The following is a 17,524-nucleotide window of genomic DNA, read 5'->3' on the forward strand; positions in this document are numbered from 1 at the left end:
AGTGTACCATTTAAAGGACAACTAACATCCAATTGTTAATAATTTAAACAAACCTGAGATAGGAGATATTCCAAAACAAAATTGTTTTCTGTTTTGGAACTTGGCAGCCCAGAGACTCCCAGAAGCCTCTTTTACTACAACCATTGCAACTTGGTGATATAATTTCCCAGCATTTTAAGGCAGGAAACATATGGAAGCTATACCATAAATCTTGAATTAGGGTTAACATCTTTACTAAATTAATACCCCTGTCCTTCCAAAAGTTCTACTCTAACTTAGGGAATGTTATCTAGGCCTACATACATGACAAAGCCTTTCCTGCTTTGCATCATGACTCTGCCTATTGCAGTCTTCACTTCTCATAAGGACTTTCCAAAGATTGTCAAGATATAGTTTTTCACAGTCCCATTTCAGATTCTGAACTTTGGTCATGAGTTTGTCAAATTCAGAATTTACAGAGAACTCTGGATAGTTTAAGAGCAGTTACTTCTACACTGCTCTTCTTAACTGCACCAAAGAGAAGCAGAGCCCATGTAAGTCTGAACCTTGGGCATACTCATGCATGTTGTACTAAACCATGGTTTAGTATTACATCCCTAAAGCCTTGATTTCTCTCTGCTAATATGTATCACAAAGGGACCTTCATACATCTCTCTTCAGTCATAGGTCTAGCCATCACGTTTATGATGGGGGCAATATAGCCACATCATAAGTATTGAGAATCTTAAAGAGTCCAAGCAAAAAGCAGAGGCCATTCTCATAATGAATTATACTATTCCCTGAATGGGGGAACTTCATCAGACTTCTTCATAGCATAGGTAAGAACGTTTAAAGTCTGATTCCACCATAAAGTAATTGCAGTCTCCCCCAAATGGCTCCCAAGCAGTCACACACACACATCCAATTTGTAAAGGGGTAGTAAAATGTGGGGACATATTTTAGCTGAGCATTAAAAGTGGGATCAAAATAAGTTTAGTGATTGAGCATCTGGATGTTTTTTAAAGCAGAATGCCCTAGCTTTATGTCTGCTCTGCTTAATAGGATTATATCTAGCTCACGACAGGAAAGATCTCAGTTCCAGGAGATCCACTACTAGTCAAGATAGCCAATAGGCTGGATAGAACAAGAGCTGATCTTGATATAAGTCAGCTTTCTATTCTTCTGTCATGCCAAGAAAAGAGACAGACTGTAATCAGGTGCCTGATCTATGAGCACTCTAAATGAGCTTGGTAGGTGAGGTGGGAAAAAAACATGCTAAAAGAAATCCCATTGAAATAAATAGAAGTAGGTGAAGAATTGTGGTCTAAACTAGCCTCACCCAAATGAAATCATTGAGTTCATTTCTAAATCTGCAGGTAACCTGCCAGCATAGCAGCAAAATAATAAATTGGTGGATCTGATCTCCAGATAGCTGAGTAGTTATCGTAATAACTCCAGTGCCTCATTTCGGGGTAAGCTCTTACCAATATCTGCCTTCAGCTCCCATTATGATTTTGAGATCTGTCTTCTACAACGTGACAAAGGCCATGTTTCCAAGATATCTGTTAGATGATTAGCTCTCAATGCCCTACTTCCATTAAAAGAAACCATTAAACATTGCCTAAGAGTTACCCTCCTTTTTTGCTCACTCTTTCCATCCCCCCCTCCAATCATCCTTCTTAAACCTGCTGGTTCATTCTTTGCTTTAAAGACATGGTTTACATTCACAAAATATATAAAGAAAACTATAAGGTTACTGGATGAGCATATAGTGCTGCAGCCTGACAGCTGTCTGCAAATATTTTCACCATGATTATCCTTACTAAAAGTAAATCACTGGGTAAAGATAGCACAAACGTGACAAGGCTCAAATTGGATGTAACCAACACTATCTGGAATTCTTTTGGCTACATATGGAAAAAAAAGGGGGGGAGGAATTGGGATGCCCCCCTCCCTCCCACATTGGAATTATAAGCAGGGTAGGGAGAAAAAATGAATGTCCCTTCCCTGCTGGTCTTGTAAGGAAACTGGCTTATAGAATAATTGACTGAGGTAGATATTAAAGGAACATTTCAGGGAATGAAATGAGAAAACTACAACCTATAAACCATTTACAGTATAAATGTTTAATTAAAGTCAATATGATTACTTCAGAGTGAACTGCTATGCAGTGTTTCTCAACCTTGGCCGCTGGACGATGTGTGGACTTCAACTCCCAGAATTCCCCAGCCAGGTCTGCTGGCTGGGGAATTCTGGGAGTTGAAGTCCACACATCGTCCAGCGGCCAAGGTTGAGAAACACTGTGCTATTGGGACATGCTCAGCAGGAACCCTTATTGCAGAGGCATGACTAGTGGGACAGGATTTCTACCATAGGCAAGCACCTATTTTGCAGTCCATGGCTGAAACCACTGAATTACAATGATGGGATTATCCACTTTAAAAAAAAAAAAAGTCTATTAAACACCCCAATAGGTTTAATATATTTTTTTCATATTTAAAAAGCAACCTCCATTTCTTAAAAGGCCAAATAGTTTATTCCTCTGCAAACCTCAGTAGCCTCACATGTGTTTAATCTGCCCGCAACCCCAGTTGGAAAATGATGACCTTCGACTGGTGAAGTGATTCTGTACTGAAAGAGTGGCATCATAAGCTGGTTTCTGATATTTTGTAGCATTTATGGAAACCATTTTTAAAGGACTGGTTAACCCGTTTTAAAGGAAGGTTGACAAAATCCGAATACGTTGTCCACCGTTCGTTCACTGCAATGCTGAAGCAGGAACTTTGGCTTGTTCCTATCTGAGGAAAACTCATGAGAACATGAGAGTTCCTGGTTCAACATGCACAGTTAAAAAGGGGGGTGGAAACATAGATGAAATCACCTAGTTCAGTGATGGCTACCATTTTCTGAACCGAGTGCCCAAAGTGCACACCCGAACCCCCAAAATGCAATGCGCACATGGCCCCTGTGCATGTGCCCCACTCCCACGCATCTGCATGTGCTCCCCCACACCCCACACCCCGCAGATGCATGGCAGAGACTCAAAGACCAGCTGGACAGTGGGAGGCACGTGCGCATGCACAGTGGAGCTGAACTGGGGTGACGGCTCGTGTGCCATCAGAGACAGTGCTGCGTGCCACGTCTGGCATGCGTCCATAGGTTCACCATCACGGACCTAGTTTGTTAATCACCTCATTGAAAGAAAGAGCTAAATATGCTCATTTGAACAGCACTTCTGAAAAAACAGTGGCTTACGACTATGTGGAAATCTGGCCTGAAAGAGAGAGATTGTCAAGTGTTACTAAAACCATTGGTAATTCTTGACTTACGACCAGCAACCATTCAAAGTTCTAACGGCACTGAAAAAGTAACTTATAACTAGTTCTTGCTTTTTTGAACATTGCAGCGTCCCTACAGTCATGCGATCGTAATTCAGGTACTTGATAGCCAACATGCATTTACAGCAGTTGAAGCATCATGTGATTGCCAGTTGTGACTTTCCCAGCTGCCTTCCGTCAAGCAAAATTAGTGAGAGAAACTGGATCCACTTAATGTGTGATTTACCTAATGACTGCGGCCAAAAAAAAAAAAAAGGTGGTAAAATCAGACACAGTCATTTGATGGCTCACTTAATGATTGGAAGTTCTAACAACGGAAGTTCTAGTGCTAACTGGGGTTATCAGTCCAGACTACCTATAATATCATTCCATTTAAAAGATGGTTTGTGGTCTTTAACACAAAGGTTCTTCATTGTAACCTATTCCAAAATGTGAGTGGCTGAAAGAAGAAAATGACCACTCTGTATCTAAGTCGAACAATGAGTAAAAATGTCCAAATGTTGCTTTGTACTATTAACATGGCAATCCTCATTCTCACAATGCTGAGAATTTAAGACTAGAACTTGAAAAGGGCCTACCTAGAGTGCAATTCACTATGAACTCCTGCCATGCAACTTCCAGAGATTTTCAATGGGGTTTACTCCTACTTTGCCTGGTGGCTTCTGCTCTACAGGCCCCAGAGGGATTGAATGCAAGAAAGTTCAAAGTTCAACTGTAGCAGAGCTAAAAAGAGCATTGCAGGGCGTACATCAATGCTGCAGTTTCTGTAGCAGAAGTAAATTGACACCATTTCTATGAACTAACAAGGCTGCACAAAAGGAGGTCAGAGATGCTATACGTTCCTATAAGCTGGCATCAGAACTGAGGAAGTTTTGTCGAGCGTCTTTTGTAAGGACTAAAATGTTTGCTGGCAGTCATAACTGGTTAAAAACAATGTTTTTTTTTAAAAAAAACACAATTTAATGTCCACTAACAAACATTGTACAATGCACAGAACAGTGCAATGCATATAGGAATCAGATTTCACATTTAAAAAGTCATAATAGCAGCACACCTGTGATAACTTACCCCAAAACAAAGATAAGATTAAATAAACCACAATGCAAGAGTCTTTTACTGTTACACTGTGTAATGAATAGCTTAAGTTGGAGGTTTGGTTTTGTAGAAGGTTGTTCTTTCTTTCATTTCTTTTCTTTTAGGAATTTTTTAAAAAAACGATCAGAACTATAAATAACTTTCTGGCAATATATACAGATATCAATAATTTAAATATGTTACATCTACTCTTGCATAAAACTCTCAAAGAAAAGTGCACCATAGATTTCACCCCCTCCCTCTTCCATTCTCCCAAATTGGGCCTTGCCTTTTCCTTTTGCCCTGAGGTAGCTCTGAAGGGATAGTCCTCAAATCCTGGGAAGAAAATGTGTGACTGTCATAGTGGGAGACACTTTGTTGCCTTTCTTGGTTCTTCCATTTTTGCTCAGGGCCATGTACATCCCAGGGTAGATCTGGGACTCATAGGCGTTGTAGTTGTTCGGCAGCAGAATCTCTTTGAATTTACACTCATCACCAAAATGGCTCTGAAATGAGAGTGGAGAAGGAAGGGAAGAGGATAGTGAGAGTAAGGGAGAAGTTAGATGTAAAAAATGTCTTTGTGTATATATACAAGGAAAATACACCTGAGCACTTGCCTTCTTTTTTGTGCTCTTTTCAACTTTATCACACAACTCTAACTCTAAGTCTTTCAGATGATCTTATCCCATCCTAGTTCCTTCCAGTTTACAGTCTATAATTTTCATCTTCCCAGAAAATATCATCCAACACTTATGGAAGACATTGAACTGGAGAAGACTGAGGTAGACAAAAACTACGATCAACATTTACCAGTCCATCTGAGGACTTCATTACATGGAAAAATTGAATTTCAATGATGGAATATTTGCCAAAAAGACCATAGTGAAATCTTGGTATCATCAATAGGTTAAGGATAGATCTTGTCTAATCAGGAAAAGCAATAGTGCCCTAGATTGGTCAATCATCAGATTTGGTAATTTGATCTAGGGAAGCTTCCTACGTAAATGATGATGTATCAGATAATATATATATACCCCACATCTTGGTTCCATTCATTTGTTTCTCTAAAATTATCACTGTTCACAATTTTCACAAGTATCTCACTTTCATCTTTCTAAATACACCCGGGTATTTATCATGCAAGATTTTATCTTTTTCCCCAGAAATATACTTTTCTAATTATGCAGGTCAGTCTCCAACAAAAATAATTGTCTGTTTTACTCAAATTATGATTAGCTGGATCAATGAATGTTAGTTTCATCTTTGTTCATTCCTATACAGATTTCATTTTTAATGAAATTAGTGTATATGCCCAAGCATATACACAAAAATGCATATTGAAGATGATATAAATTCAAATTTTCCTTTTAAATGCATCCTTCTTACATTTTGTTTCAACCAAGACCTGCATTTTAGTATTTGAAAAAAAAAATGAGTTCAGAGAAATAATTACTGTATATTTCAAATCACACAAGAGCAGCAGGCACAGATTATGTCAATTCTCATCAAAATTCACAAAGATCAATCGCTCAAACATACAGGTAGTCCTCAACTTACAACAGTACATTTAATGACCATTCAAAGTTGCAATGGTACTGAAAAAAGTGACTTATGACAAATTTTCACACTTACAGCTGTTGCAGTATGCCCATGATCATGTGGTCAAAATTCAGACACTTGGCAACTGACTCATATTAATGACAGTTGCAGTGTCCTGGGGTCATGTGGTCAGTTTTTGCAACTTTCTGACAAGCAAAGTCAATGAAGAAGCCAGATTCACTTAACAACCATGTTACTAACTTAACAATTGTTAGAGATTCATTTAACAACTGTGGCAAGGTTGTAAAATGGGGCAAAATACATTTAACAACTGTTCCGCTTAGCAACAGAAATTTTTTACTCAATTGTGGTTGTAATTCGAGGACTACATGTACTTATCTTCCTGCCTGTTCCTTGATCTGGAATAATAAGAAGAGAAGCCCAAAACTGTTCACTTAAACCAGGTTCAGCACTACGTCTTCCTCTACACTGGTTAAACTCTTGGGATTAACAGCAGCATTATTTTTTGAAGCAGAATTTCCCAGCCAAATTTTACGCTTGTCTAGAGTGATCACATTCCACACACAGCAAGCAGTGGTGGGATTCAAATTTTTCTATTACTGGTTCTGTGGGTGTGGTTTGGTGGGCGTGGCATGGCTTGATGGGCATGGCAGGGGAAGGATACTGTAAAATCTCCATTCCCTCCCTACTCCAGGGGAAGGATACTGAAAAATCCCCATTTCCTCCCGATCAGCTGGGACTCGGGAGGCAGAGAATAGATGGGGGCGGGGCCAGACAGAGCCACCGGTTCTCCGAACTACTCAAAATTTCCGCTATTGGTTCTTCAGAACCTGCTGAATACCACCTCAGATTGAGAAGACTCTCCTAAAATCTTGAAGTAGCCCAATAACACACTGCAATATCCCCCCCCCACCCAATTATTATCCCCTTTTATTTCTGATTGTGGATAAATCGTTCACATCATATTCTGAATAACATTTCAAAATAGTTTTATGAATGGATTTCCCAGGTTTCAGGGTCTAAATATGGCTGAATTTCAAAACAGGTACAGTACACCTTTATTTCCTGCTTTCCACTCTAATTAGTGTACAAGGCAACCTAATCTGTACACACCCTATAGCTTCTCTCTCTTTTTCCCCTTCATCTCCCCTTCGGTCAATTTGATTTGTTTTAAAAATTCTTATTAATTATACTGTTTTTAATGGCTCCCAGACTTTTAAAGCTGGTATGTGCCTGAAGCTCACAGTATTATGATAAGATATAATATAGAATGAAAATTAAAGCACAAAAACAAATACATTGAAAATACTTTTTATTAATTGAGATTACATATATTCAAATAAAAATTTGAAACACAGAATGTCTATGGAATATGCTCTACAAAGATGTGGGTAGGTAGACCCATCCTTCTTTTAGGGTAGACCTATCCATCTTTTAGGATAGGATTCCCCTCCCCTCTTTTAAAACTAAACTCAGAGAATTGACTGTTTTAAGAGTGTAAGATGCATATACTTTTCTCTAAAGGGAAAGTCTCCGCTTACATAGAGAGCAGTAAAGCCCTCAGATATTTCCAAGCATGGAAAATCTTCAGGCAGCTGCCTTAAAAATGAAGGGGGAGGGACACATCTTTATGTTATATTAAGGATGATTTGAAGAAGACAAGATACCTTTCCCCTGAGTGCTACATTTTCTCCAAGAAAATTATGGGGAGCTACTTGCTGGAGCCACAAGTTCTTTTTTCTCACTTTTAAAAATATAATTTTATTTTTTTAAAAAAATTATAAAACAGGACTAAACATTAATAGAAACTAAAATTAAGTAAGAAGGAAAAAAAACAAATGAAAGAAAAAAGGAAGTGCAAAAAAAGTAGAAGAAAAAATAGAAAAGAAACCAAAAAGATTTTTAAAAAGTCGTTTCCAATCTTTATAAGAGTTGTAACTACAATCGTACATTTACCTCCTTCTCTAAAATTACAGCATAATGTTTTACTTTCTATAATCTAATCTAGTTAATTATCAAAACCATAGATCGTAAATTCATTTTTTGTTTTATGCTAAAATCTATAAGGAGTTTCTAGGTACCAATAAACATAGATATTGCCTTCAAATGGGTCAATTTGGCCATTTTAGCAAATTCTTTCAGCTTCGCCAACTATTCCTAATATGGCAGTATTATCAAATATTTCCATCAGATTCTTTTTTCTAAATATTTTTTTCTAAATAATTCTCAAATGTGCATCATCTTGCTTTCTTTTTCCGCCTTTTCTCTTTCTTCCACTTTTATCCTCATCTCCCTCCCTTCTTTTTTCTTCTCCCCCAATAGCCTTGCCTCCTTTGCAGAACATTTATCTAATTTTTTTTTTAATGAAAGAGCATTTGTTTGTAAGAAATAAGTTATCAGTGGAGCTGTACTCTGGCACTTCAAGAAGAAAGAACCAAATTTTACCGGACTCAAATAAAAATGGACAAAAACAAGGGATTTATAAAGTGATTGCTTGCTGCCAGAAGAAGAAAAATGGTTATGTTACCAGTACTTTTCATATACTGTATGTCAATGCTGCCTTATATACATGAATAATAAAATACCATCTTTTTATACAGTACAGAAATTTGCTTATTCTGGCAAAATACAGTAACTATCCATGATTCTTCCATTGCTATATTCCACAAGTAAACTTTTGGATATGGATGTACCACTATAAAATTACACAGTTGATGGGGACATTGGAAGTTTTCTGGGTCCAGCTCCAACCCCTGCCCATGGCAGCTATCTTCATATTATCCCAGACAAATGGCCTTGAACCTTTGCTTGAAAACCTGTAATGGCATAGGGTATGACACCTATGACTCCAGGAGGCAGGCTGTCCCACTGCTTAATAGCACTTCCCAGCAGGAAATTCCTCCATATTCCATTATTTGGCTATCTTTATGTAAAGCTTGTACCCTTGGGTTCTATGGAGAATAAATCCATTTCTCCTATACCTTGCCTGTCAAGTATTAAAATATTGCTATGATTTCTCCCTATATTTTTCTCGTCTCCAGTTAAATGTATCCATTTCCTTTAACAGTTTTTCATAGATTTAGCCATCAAGCCCCTTTGTTGTTCCTCTCTGCATTTTCTCCAATTCCCTGGTATTTTTCTTGTATTATAGTGACTGCATCTGAGCACAATATCTCAGGGATGGGCTGCTGTCCCGTGCAGCAGAGAGCAGAAATATCTTTTCCCGCTATCTCAGGACTACACTTCTGCTGCATTGCATTGGCTCTTTTGGCAGCTGCAACATGCTGCTGGTTCATGTTTAACTTGTGGTTAAGTTGATCATCCTACCAGGATGATCAGATTCATCCTACCAAGCCAAGTACCACCAGGTTGTTGTTTTTTACCTGTGCCACCTGGTTTTTCTGAGTACAGAAATTACATTTATCATAACTGAACTGCATACTGCTTAATGTTCTTTCCAGTGGTGGGTTTCAAATATTTTTACTACCGGTTCTATGGGTGTGGCTTGGTGGGCGTGGCATGGCATGGCTTGGTGGGCATGACAGGGAAAGGTTACTGCAAAATCCCCATTTCCTCCCGATCAGCTGGGACTCAGGAGGCAGAGAAAAGATGAGGGCGGGGCCAGTCAGAGGTGGTATTTACCAGTTCTCCGAACTACTCAAAATTTCCACTACCTGTTCTCCAGAACTGATCAGAACCTGCTGAAACCCACCTCTGCTTCTTTCTCCATTTACAGAAGAAAGCACACTCAAGCAAAGAAAACAGCAATGTTGTTTAAGGGTCAGGCATGGCAAATCAGTCGTAACCACTAACCTACTCTGAAAGAGTCTGATTATTCTCAATATTATTCTGAAAATTATCAAGAGTCAAATAGCTGATTAACTTCTTCATTTTATCTATTTTGGACATAAGCTATCCAAGGACAATTAGCAGAGCTACAAGAAGGAATAGTATTATGGGTTTGCTAAACTGCTTTCTTTTGCTTCCTATATAAAGGAAACCTAACTCATTGAGTAGCAGGTATTTGCCATTGTTTAATTATTGTTTAATTGACTTGACATAGATGACTCCTTTGGCTTGAGGGAGACAAGTGTAAGAAATGTAAGAGTGTAAGAAACTAAGGCAAAGCATTACAGTCTACCACCATTTGAAACTTTCCTTAATCTCAATTTTTTTAATCGCCTGTATTTCAGATTGTTAGTTTGTTTGGAATACAGTCCAATGACTATTTATACTGAGCCCTAAATAAAAGTTATCTACATGACACTGGACAAGGATGTATCTTTCGATTAACTATTTAACAAATGATAAATTTGTTTATTTGTTAGAAAATGCAGAAGGAAAATGATCATTGGTGGCAAACTGATATAAATAAAGGAAAGGCTATTGTGTCCAAAGTCTTAAATTATCTGAATGTACAATGCCTTTTACACCCTTAAGATTTAGTCTCGCTTCCTTTTAGGCAAATCAGTAAGAAAATACTCTTTCTTTGGCAAAAAAATCTCTGCCTACACCAGCTCATATCAACAGAAGGACTATAATAGAAAGACAGCTGGAAATGACCAAAGGGGGAAAAAAGACTTGTGTTATTTTTAGGAACTAAATAGGCTACAAGAATTGAAATGACTCTCCAACCATTTTTGTTCCAGATTTACAGATTCAAAGAAATTCAGTATAGAATAAAAAAAAAAATCTAAAGTAAGACCCTCACAACTAAACTGTCCTTTTCTTCCACTAGGCAGTGCATGAATATATCCATATGTAATTATCCTTGTTATAAATTAAACTGCTTTGCTTTTTTTGTCACCTAGTGACAGTTTGCTAAATTCCAGAAAGTATGTCTTATAAAACTTTACGTAGCAAAAGCAAAAAAACAAACAAACAAAAAAAAAACCACATCCCATCGTCCTATTTTTTATTAGTTTGCCATTTTATTTCTGGTCCCTCAAAACTTCGCCATAAAGTTGTAACTTTAAATTGAATAAAGGGGGGGGGGAGTATTCTGTTATAAAACACACAAAAAGGAAGCACAATAACCATTCCATTTGTTTTAGGACTACAGCTCTCAAACTTCTGAACCAGCACAGCCAGTGGCAAAGTAGTAGTCCAAGTGCATTGGAAGATTGCAGAAAATTACAAAGTTGTATTTTACACTTTGCAAACCTATGTGTACACAATGTGCAATTCTTTGATTTCCAAAATTAGGTGATTGCAGTACTTGGAAATATATGTGTATATTAAACAGCATTTTCCTGATTATCAGATAATCTAATATTTCTGCTACAAATATAAAAACATTTTAATCGTAAACTACCTTTTGTTTGTAATGTCCACATCTGGGACAATCAGAGGATTATCCTCTTAATGTGCTTAACAAGCACATCTATTTAATCTATCTACTAAAAGTCTGCAATATTAAAACACTTACTTGTCTTTCTAGTGGCGCCAACTGTGTTCATCAAATAAAAGTACAATTGATATACATTATTTTTAAAAGGTGATTAAAAGTCTTGAGCTGAAAATCTTCATAACTGCTACTTACAGATCCATAGAGTTTGCCTTTGCCGTTCATTGCTACAAAAAGTCCACTTTTAACACCAAAAAGGCTAACCACTCCTCGTTCCACTGGAGAGATTTCCAGCAAACCTTTAAGAGAAGAAGAATGCATTAGAAACAAACGAGGTATAGGATTACATGCAATCATAAATCATTTGAGTAAATAATATCCTACTAATTCTATTACTCTTTAAGCTATGTCAGTAGAACCATACCAGTAGACATGCCTCTTGTGGCATGTGGCATGCAACAGCTATTCAAAAGTTCAGGAATTTTTATGTGTATCTTGCATTATGGCCTTGTAGACACCTATATTAGGAAGCAAACATCAAACTATTAAGATTCAGAAAAGTTCCACTGAGCTTCGGGTTACTCTAGAACAGAAATTGAAAATCTCCAGTTTATCAGTTGGACCATCCAGCCCCAACTTCAAGTCCACTCCAAAACCGTTGCCAGTCTCACAAATTGTTCTTTCTCACCAATCTTTTCAAAACTTCCCTGCAGAAGATGATTGGTTCACTCAAACTTAGAATAAAGGTTGAAGTATTGAAAGCTTTGTTTCCCATCAGCTTACCCATAAGGCTTAAGAGTTGTTGTGGTTGCTATCCAAGTTGCCATCTTGCCATTTTACCATCTGTAGAAAGTCTTGTTTATTCCCCCAATACTGTGGGTATTGGGTGTTGAAGAATGATATACAACTGATATACAACTACGGTAACACTGAAACTTGAGACTAAATGTCACTTGTGGTGGTATAAGCAAGGACCTTCCATGATATTGGTTCAATTCTAGTGAAATTAACAGAATGGAGGTAATGACCACTTCGGAATAACCATTTTCCATTTTCTTTGCAATTGTCAACCATCTCCTACCCTCTTGTCTTGGGCAGCCCTTCTCACTGACCTGATTCTCACATTGTACTAACAGGGGCAAGACTGTTTTGGTAGGGTGATGGTTGCAATGGGTGGGGTAAAGATGTGCAGAACTGAGCTACTCATTTAGCTGGAATCCACATTTTGCTATTTCCATGATATTGCCATTTTGAGGGGAAGAATTTCCAGTTATTCCTGTTAATTAACATTAACTATGTTAATAACTATATTTTATGTTTATATACTACTACATGTGCTTCCCCACTTTGCAACAATGTGAAACCCTGTCATGATTTTCTGCAAAGCAGAAGAAAAGACTAGAAAAACACTCTTAATGCATTCCTGTCAGAATTGCCTAATCAGGTTTTATTTAGTGAACCACAACTGGCTGGTTCAAGCATGCTGACTTTAAACCATGATTTGCAAACCACCACTAAGTGGGCACATACATTGCATTGAGACAAACATACCCCACCTTAACAAAATGAATGAATTTAGCCAACTCATAGTTCCATAGAGAATTAAGACCTATGAACAGAACCACTGCAAATGTTACCACTGATTCCTCCCGCCATCTCCAAAAAATACGAGTGATTTGCATTGACTTGAACAAGCTACTTTCTATAGACAATATTCCCACATGATAACCCATCTCTATACAGAACAGCAGCTAGCTCTGCTCAGGATATGGCCAACATATTGCTCTACAGTCCCTTGCCTCATTAGTTACAAAGCGTACAATCAGGAGGTTGGTTGTTGCCATGAAAGCCCTCCCTTTGCCTTTGTCAACTAGCTTTTAATGGAGTTTAATTATTCCTGCCTCCTTGATTTTTTAAATAATTTTTAAAAAAACTTTTAAATTTTTTTAGCATTGAGATTTTAATTTTTGCAGACTGTCTAATATTATGATGCTTTGTTTGCCACCCAGAATCCCTCTTTGAGGGAGATGAGCGGGCTCAGAAATGTAATGTAATGTAATGTAATGTAATGTAATGTAATGTAATGTAATGTAATGTAATGTAACAAATAAACAAATAAATAAATAATAAATAATAAATAAATAACCATCTAATTTAATTCCTTAGCATGTTCATTAATAGCTTTTCCAGCCCAACTCAGCCAATGGACTGCCTGCTCTTATTTCTTTTTTAGAAGGTGCTTAAAAGCAGCCTTCTCAATCTACCAGTAGCAGTTTCCACATATGTGGAACTGCAAATGACTTGCGCTGGCTGTGACTATTAACAAGGGATGCTGGAGGCCTGACATAGCCGGCTTGCAAAATGCTTCAGGTCTTCCTTCTGCTGTGATTGAAGATCTAGCAGAGATTCCCCCCACCACCACCTTACCCAGCTTAAAATAAGTATCGGACATGTTTTAGGACACATGAAACGTTTGTCATGGTGCAATCTTTAACCCCTCCTCCCGGTCCTATTGTTTCAGTTGGGTGTTAGTTAGAATTAGAGCTATAGGGCCATGGGGTTAAGTCACGAACAGATGCTTTTAGACTATACGGGCTCCTCGTCAGAAGCGGGATGGGACCTTGAATCCCAAATTAACTACTCGGTCAGCCTGTGGCAAAAGCAGGGTGGGACTTAGGAGTAGCTGCTCCCCATAACCCTAACCGAAGCTAGTCTGTTAGAAGGAAAAGTGTCTAATATTGTTTAGAAAGTCAAAAGAAGTCCTGCTTTAAATTGACTAGGGCTCAGGTCGGAGGGAATTTCTGCGGGCCAATTCTGAATTACAAAGGCAGCGCTAAGTAACTCCACTTCTGTTCTTGGACTGAATTGTGCGCAAGGAGCAGCCAGTGCAGTGGAATCACCCAAATATAAAACTGGGGGATTTCACTTGCAAAGATTATGCCACATTCCTTGCCTAACAAACATAGTCGCTACCCCTCATAGTTCATTCTACTAGTAGTCAGCTGCTACTGTATTCCCAAGAACCAACTTTCTGTGTTTTCCTGGGCCAATATGAGGACCAATATATATATATTTTTAAAGAGATGAAATGGGTTCCTTTGCTTTGATCGCAGCTCTCATTTATTCCAGAGAGATCATCCCTTCGCTCCTTTCAGACCGAATCCCATCCTTTCCCACCCCTAGGAAAATAGCAGGGGAAACGTCAGGCAAAACACACACACACACATCTGGCTTGATTCTCGTCCGTCTGATTTCCGCCGGCTTACCTGGGTAGCTCAAGGCAAGCCAATAACGTGCGCGAAAGAAAACGCTCACCTGGCGTTTTCGGCTTTCTCCGTGGGGCGCCTTCCCGTTTCGTCTACCTGGGGGTGGGGGGGTGGGTGCGTTTCCCCCAGTTTAACCCTTTCATTCCCCGGCCGCAGCCGAGGCTGCTTTTTCTGCAGGTCCCTCAACCCCTCTGCCTTCCAAGCTCCTTTAGGCTTTGACCCTCCACGCTGATTGCCTGAAGCAGGGAAGGGGAGAGGTTTGGCGCCTTGCCCTGAAAAGGGGGCGCGGGGCTTCCCTCCTCCGCGAGGCGTTGCCACAAGAGGATGGAGGGGCTGGATCATTCGGAGAGCCTTCCGTCCACCACGACCAGAAGAAGTTCACCTTCCCGGGAAGGGGGGGGGCACAGAAGCAACCTACCTACCTAACCAGCGGTGGGATTCAAGCAATTTAACAACCGGTTCTCTGCCCTAATGATTTCTTCCAACAACCAGTTTGCCAAACTGCTCAGAAAGTTAACAACCGGTTCTCCCGGAGTGGTGCGAACTGGCTGAATCCCACTATTGTACCTAACCCTCGGGCCGTTCACACGTGCCCCCTTTCCCCGCCTTAGGATCCTGCGCAGTTCTGGGGGGGGGCGCTGGCTGGCTGGCTGGCCCCCTTTCTGGGGTGTCTCAGCCGAGCGGATCCAGGTGGGCAGAGGCGGCGGGGCGCAACCCCACTTACTGTATCGGTTTTCGTCGTGGATCCCGTTGATCCGGCTGTCCGGCAGGACCTGGATGTGAAACCCGATGCCGACGTTGCAGTAGAGGCGCCTCAGCCTCTTGATGCCCAGCAGATAGTCCCCGTCCCGGCTGAGCAAATTCCTTTCCCCGGCGGGGAGCCTGGCCATGGAGCGCGAGAAGAGAGTCTCCCAGCGCCACTCCAGGGTGTCGTTGTGCTGCTGGGCGAAGACGGGCATGCAGCGTCCCGCCAGCCAGGGCGACAGCAGTCCCAGGAGCAAGGCTGGCCAGCAGGCCGGACAGGGACCAGTCATCCTGAGCGAACGCGGGCGGCACACGTGGTTCCAGGGGAGGCAAGCGGCTAAAAATACACCTCTCCGGCGAAACTCCTGCCCCAGGCTTAGATCCCAAGAGCGGGGTGGGCTGGGGGTGGGGGGGGGGTGCAGGGAAGACAAACAAACAAATATATATATATATATTTGTATATATACTTTATATATATATATATATATGTATATACTCTCTATATACTATACACGAAATATATATATATATATATATATATGTATATATTTCGTAGGTGGGCGGAGGCGGGCAAGTAACTCAGCACCCCGTGGAACTGAAGAGCCGCTGCTTAGATCGCATGGAAGAGGAATCCGGTGCGCAACCGGTGGGGCGGGCTGGCAGCAAAGATCGACTCCGCCGGCAGCTTCTTCTGAACTTGATCTCCGCTTCTGTCAAATGGGGACCTTCTCTGCGCGCTCCCTCATGGCCCTTCTCCCCCGAAACCACGACGTTTATATATCCAGCGGGCCTTGATACCTATTACATCACCACCTACTGCTGCCTACAAGCGAGTTGAACTGGACGCGAAATGATCACCCCGAGATGGTCCATCACAACCAATTGGGTCTTAGAAGTGGGGGGGGGAGGAGGAGGAGGAGAGGAAGGAGGAGGGAATATATGTCAACTTTAAAAAAAAAATACACGATTCTTGGAGAAACTTTCACCTTTCGTGCTCAGGACATGCGAGTCTTACTGGGGTTTTTCTCCCCCCCCTCTTTCGGTTTTGCAAGCGCGTGCAAATGCTACCAATTTAACATACGCACAAACACACATATCAAAGAATGCCCAACACGGCTCTCCCCCTCCATCCTCCTCCTCCTCCCCTCAACAATGTCTGGCTTTGTGGAAAACGCAGGAATTTAAGATTTGGCTCTTTCCAAGAAACATGCTTTAGAGTTTGCAAAGAAAGTAGGGGGGGGGAGGGAATCCTTCAGGATAGGCCAAAATAGCTAATCCATGAGAGACTGAAGGCATTTTTTTAAAAATTTAAAAAAAGCCCCCCCCTCCTCTCCAAGAAAAAAGTAAAAAAAAAAAAAAGGCCAGGTCAAAAATTTGAAAACCAATATTTCCAAAGTGCTCTGCGGTCAGACAAAACAAAAGGTACATCTGAACAGGAGCTTAAACAAATGGGAAAGAGGAGAATCCACCTTTCAATCAAAATGAAACAAGCCTCCCAAAAAATGCATGGAGGAGTTGTTAATAGTGATAAGGAGTGCCGAATTCTCCAGCGATTCATTGGAATGGGGTCTTAAAGATACTTTTGGTATCTGATAGTTTTAAGTTACCCCAGCGTTTCTAAGAGTATCAGACTGACAGCCCATGGAGAAGCTCTTCTCTGGTTACATATATGCTCCGCGGAGTCATTTTTCTGTCTATATGTGTATGTGTATATATATATATAATATCTATATTATTCCTGCTGCAGGAGACCAAGCCTCTTTTCTCTTCTCTTTGGGAGTTCTTCCTCTACGTGAAAATGAAGAACTTATACCTTCACATATACCTCGCAGCTCATTCTGCTCCTATGGAATTCATCCACAGGATACGAAAAATGTCCATAGGGAACCAATCAATAGATCCTTCAGCATTTTTAATTCTCACTCCTTGAAAAAAAAAGCAGAGGAAGGCATGTAAGTAGGTTTACTTGAAAGTAAAGTCCTGGGGTTTGTTTTCTTTATAGGACCTGCCCCTCCCCCCAATTAGCCCTAGTGGAAAGAAAAGAATTCCAGGCCATCTTACAGGGCTGTTGTAAAGACAACCGGTTGAATTCTTGCTGTGTGAAACTACCGTATTTTTCGGAGTATAAGACACAACTTTTTCCCCCCAAAAGGGGGGTAAAAATTTAGGTGTGTCTTATACACCGAATGTAGCCCTGCCCACCCACTGGCCCCCAC

At 40.2% G+C, this 17,524-nt stretch overlaps 1 protein-coding gene across 1 annotated transcript; it reads right to left on the bottom strand.

Moving 5' to 3' along the window:
- Positions 1–4,720: 4,720 nt before the first annotated feature.
- Positions 4,721–15,598, bottom strand: FGF4 (fibroblast growth factor 4). The gene is made up of 3 exons (XM_070957563.1): positions 15,289–15,598; positions 11,494–11,597; positions 4,721–4,897 (listed from the first exon to the last, which is right to left on the bottom strand). Exons 1-3 carry the CDS (start codon positions 15,596–15,598, stop codon positions 4,721–4,723), a joined length of 591 nt encoding a protein of 196 aa, XP_070813664.1.
- Positions 15,599–17,524: the final 1,926 nt, after the last annotated feature.

The sequence above is a fragment of the Pituophis catenifer genome, unplaced genomic scaffold (assembly GCF_029215685.1).
Source record: "Pituophis catenifer annectens isolate HBS135680 unplaced genomic scaffold, rPitCat1.0.hap2 SCAF_1, whole genome shotgun sequence".
Classification (NCBI taxonomy): Eukaryota; Metazoa; Chordata; class Lepidosauria; order Squamata; family Colubridae; genus Pituophis; species Pituophis catenifer.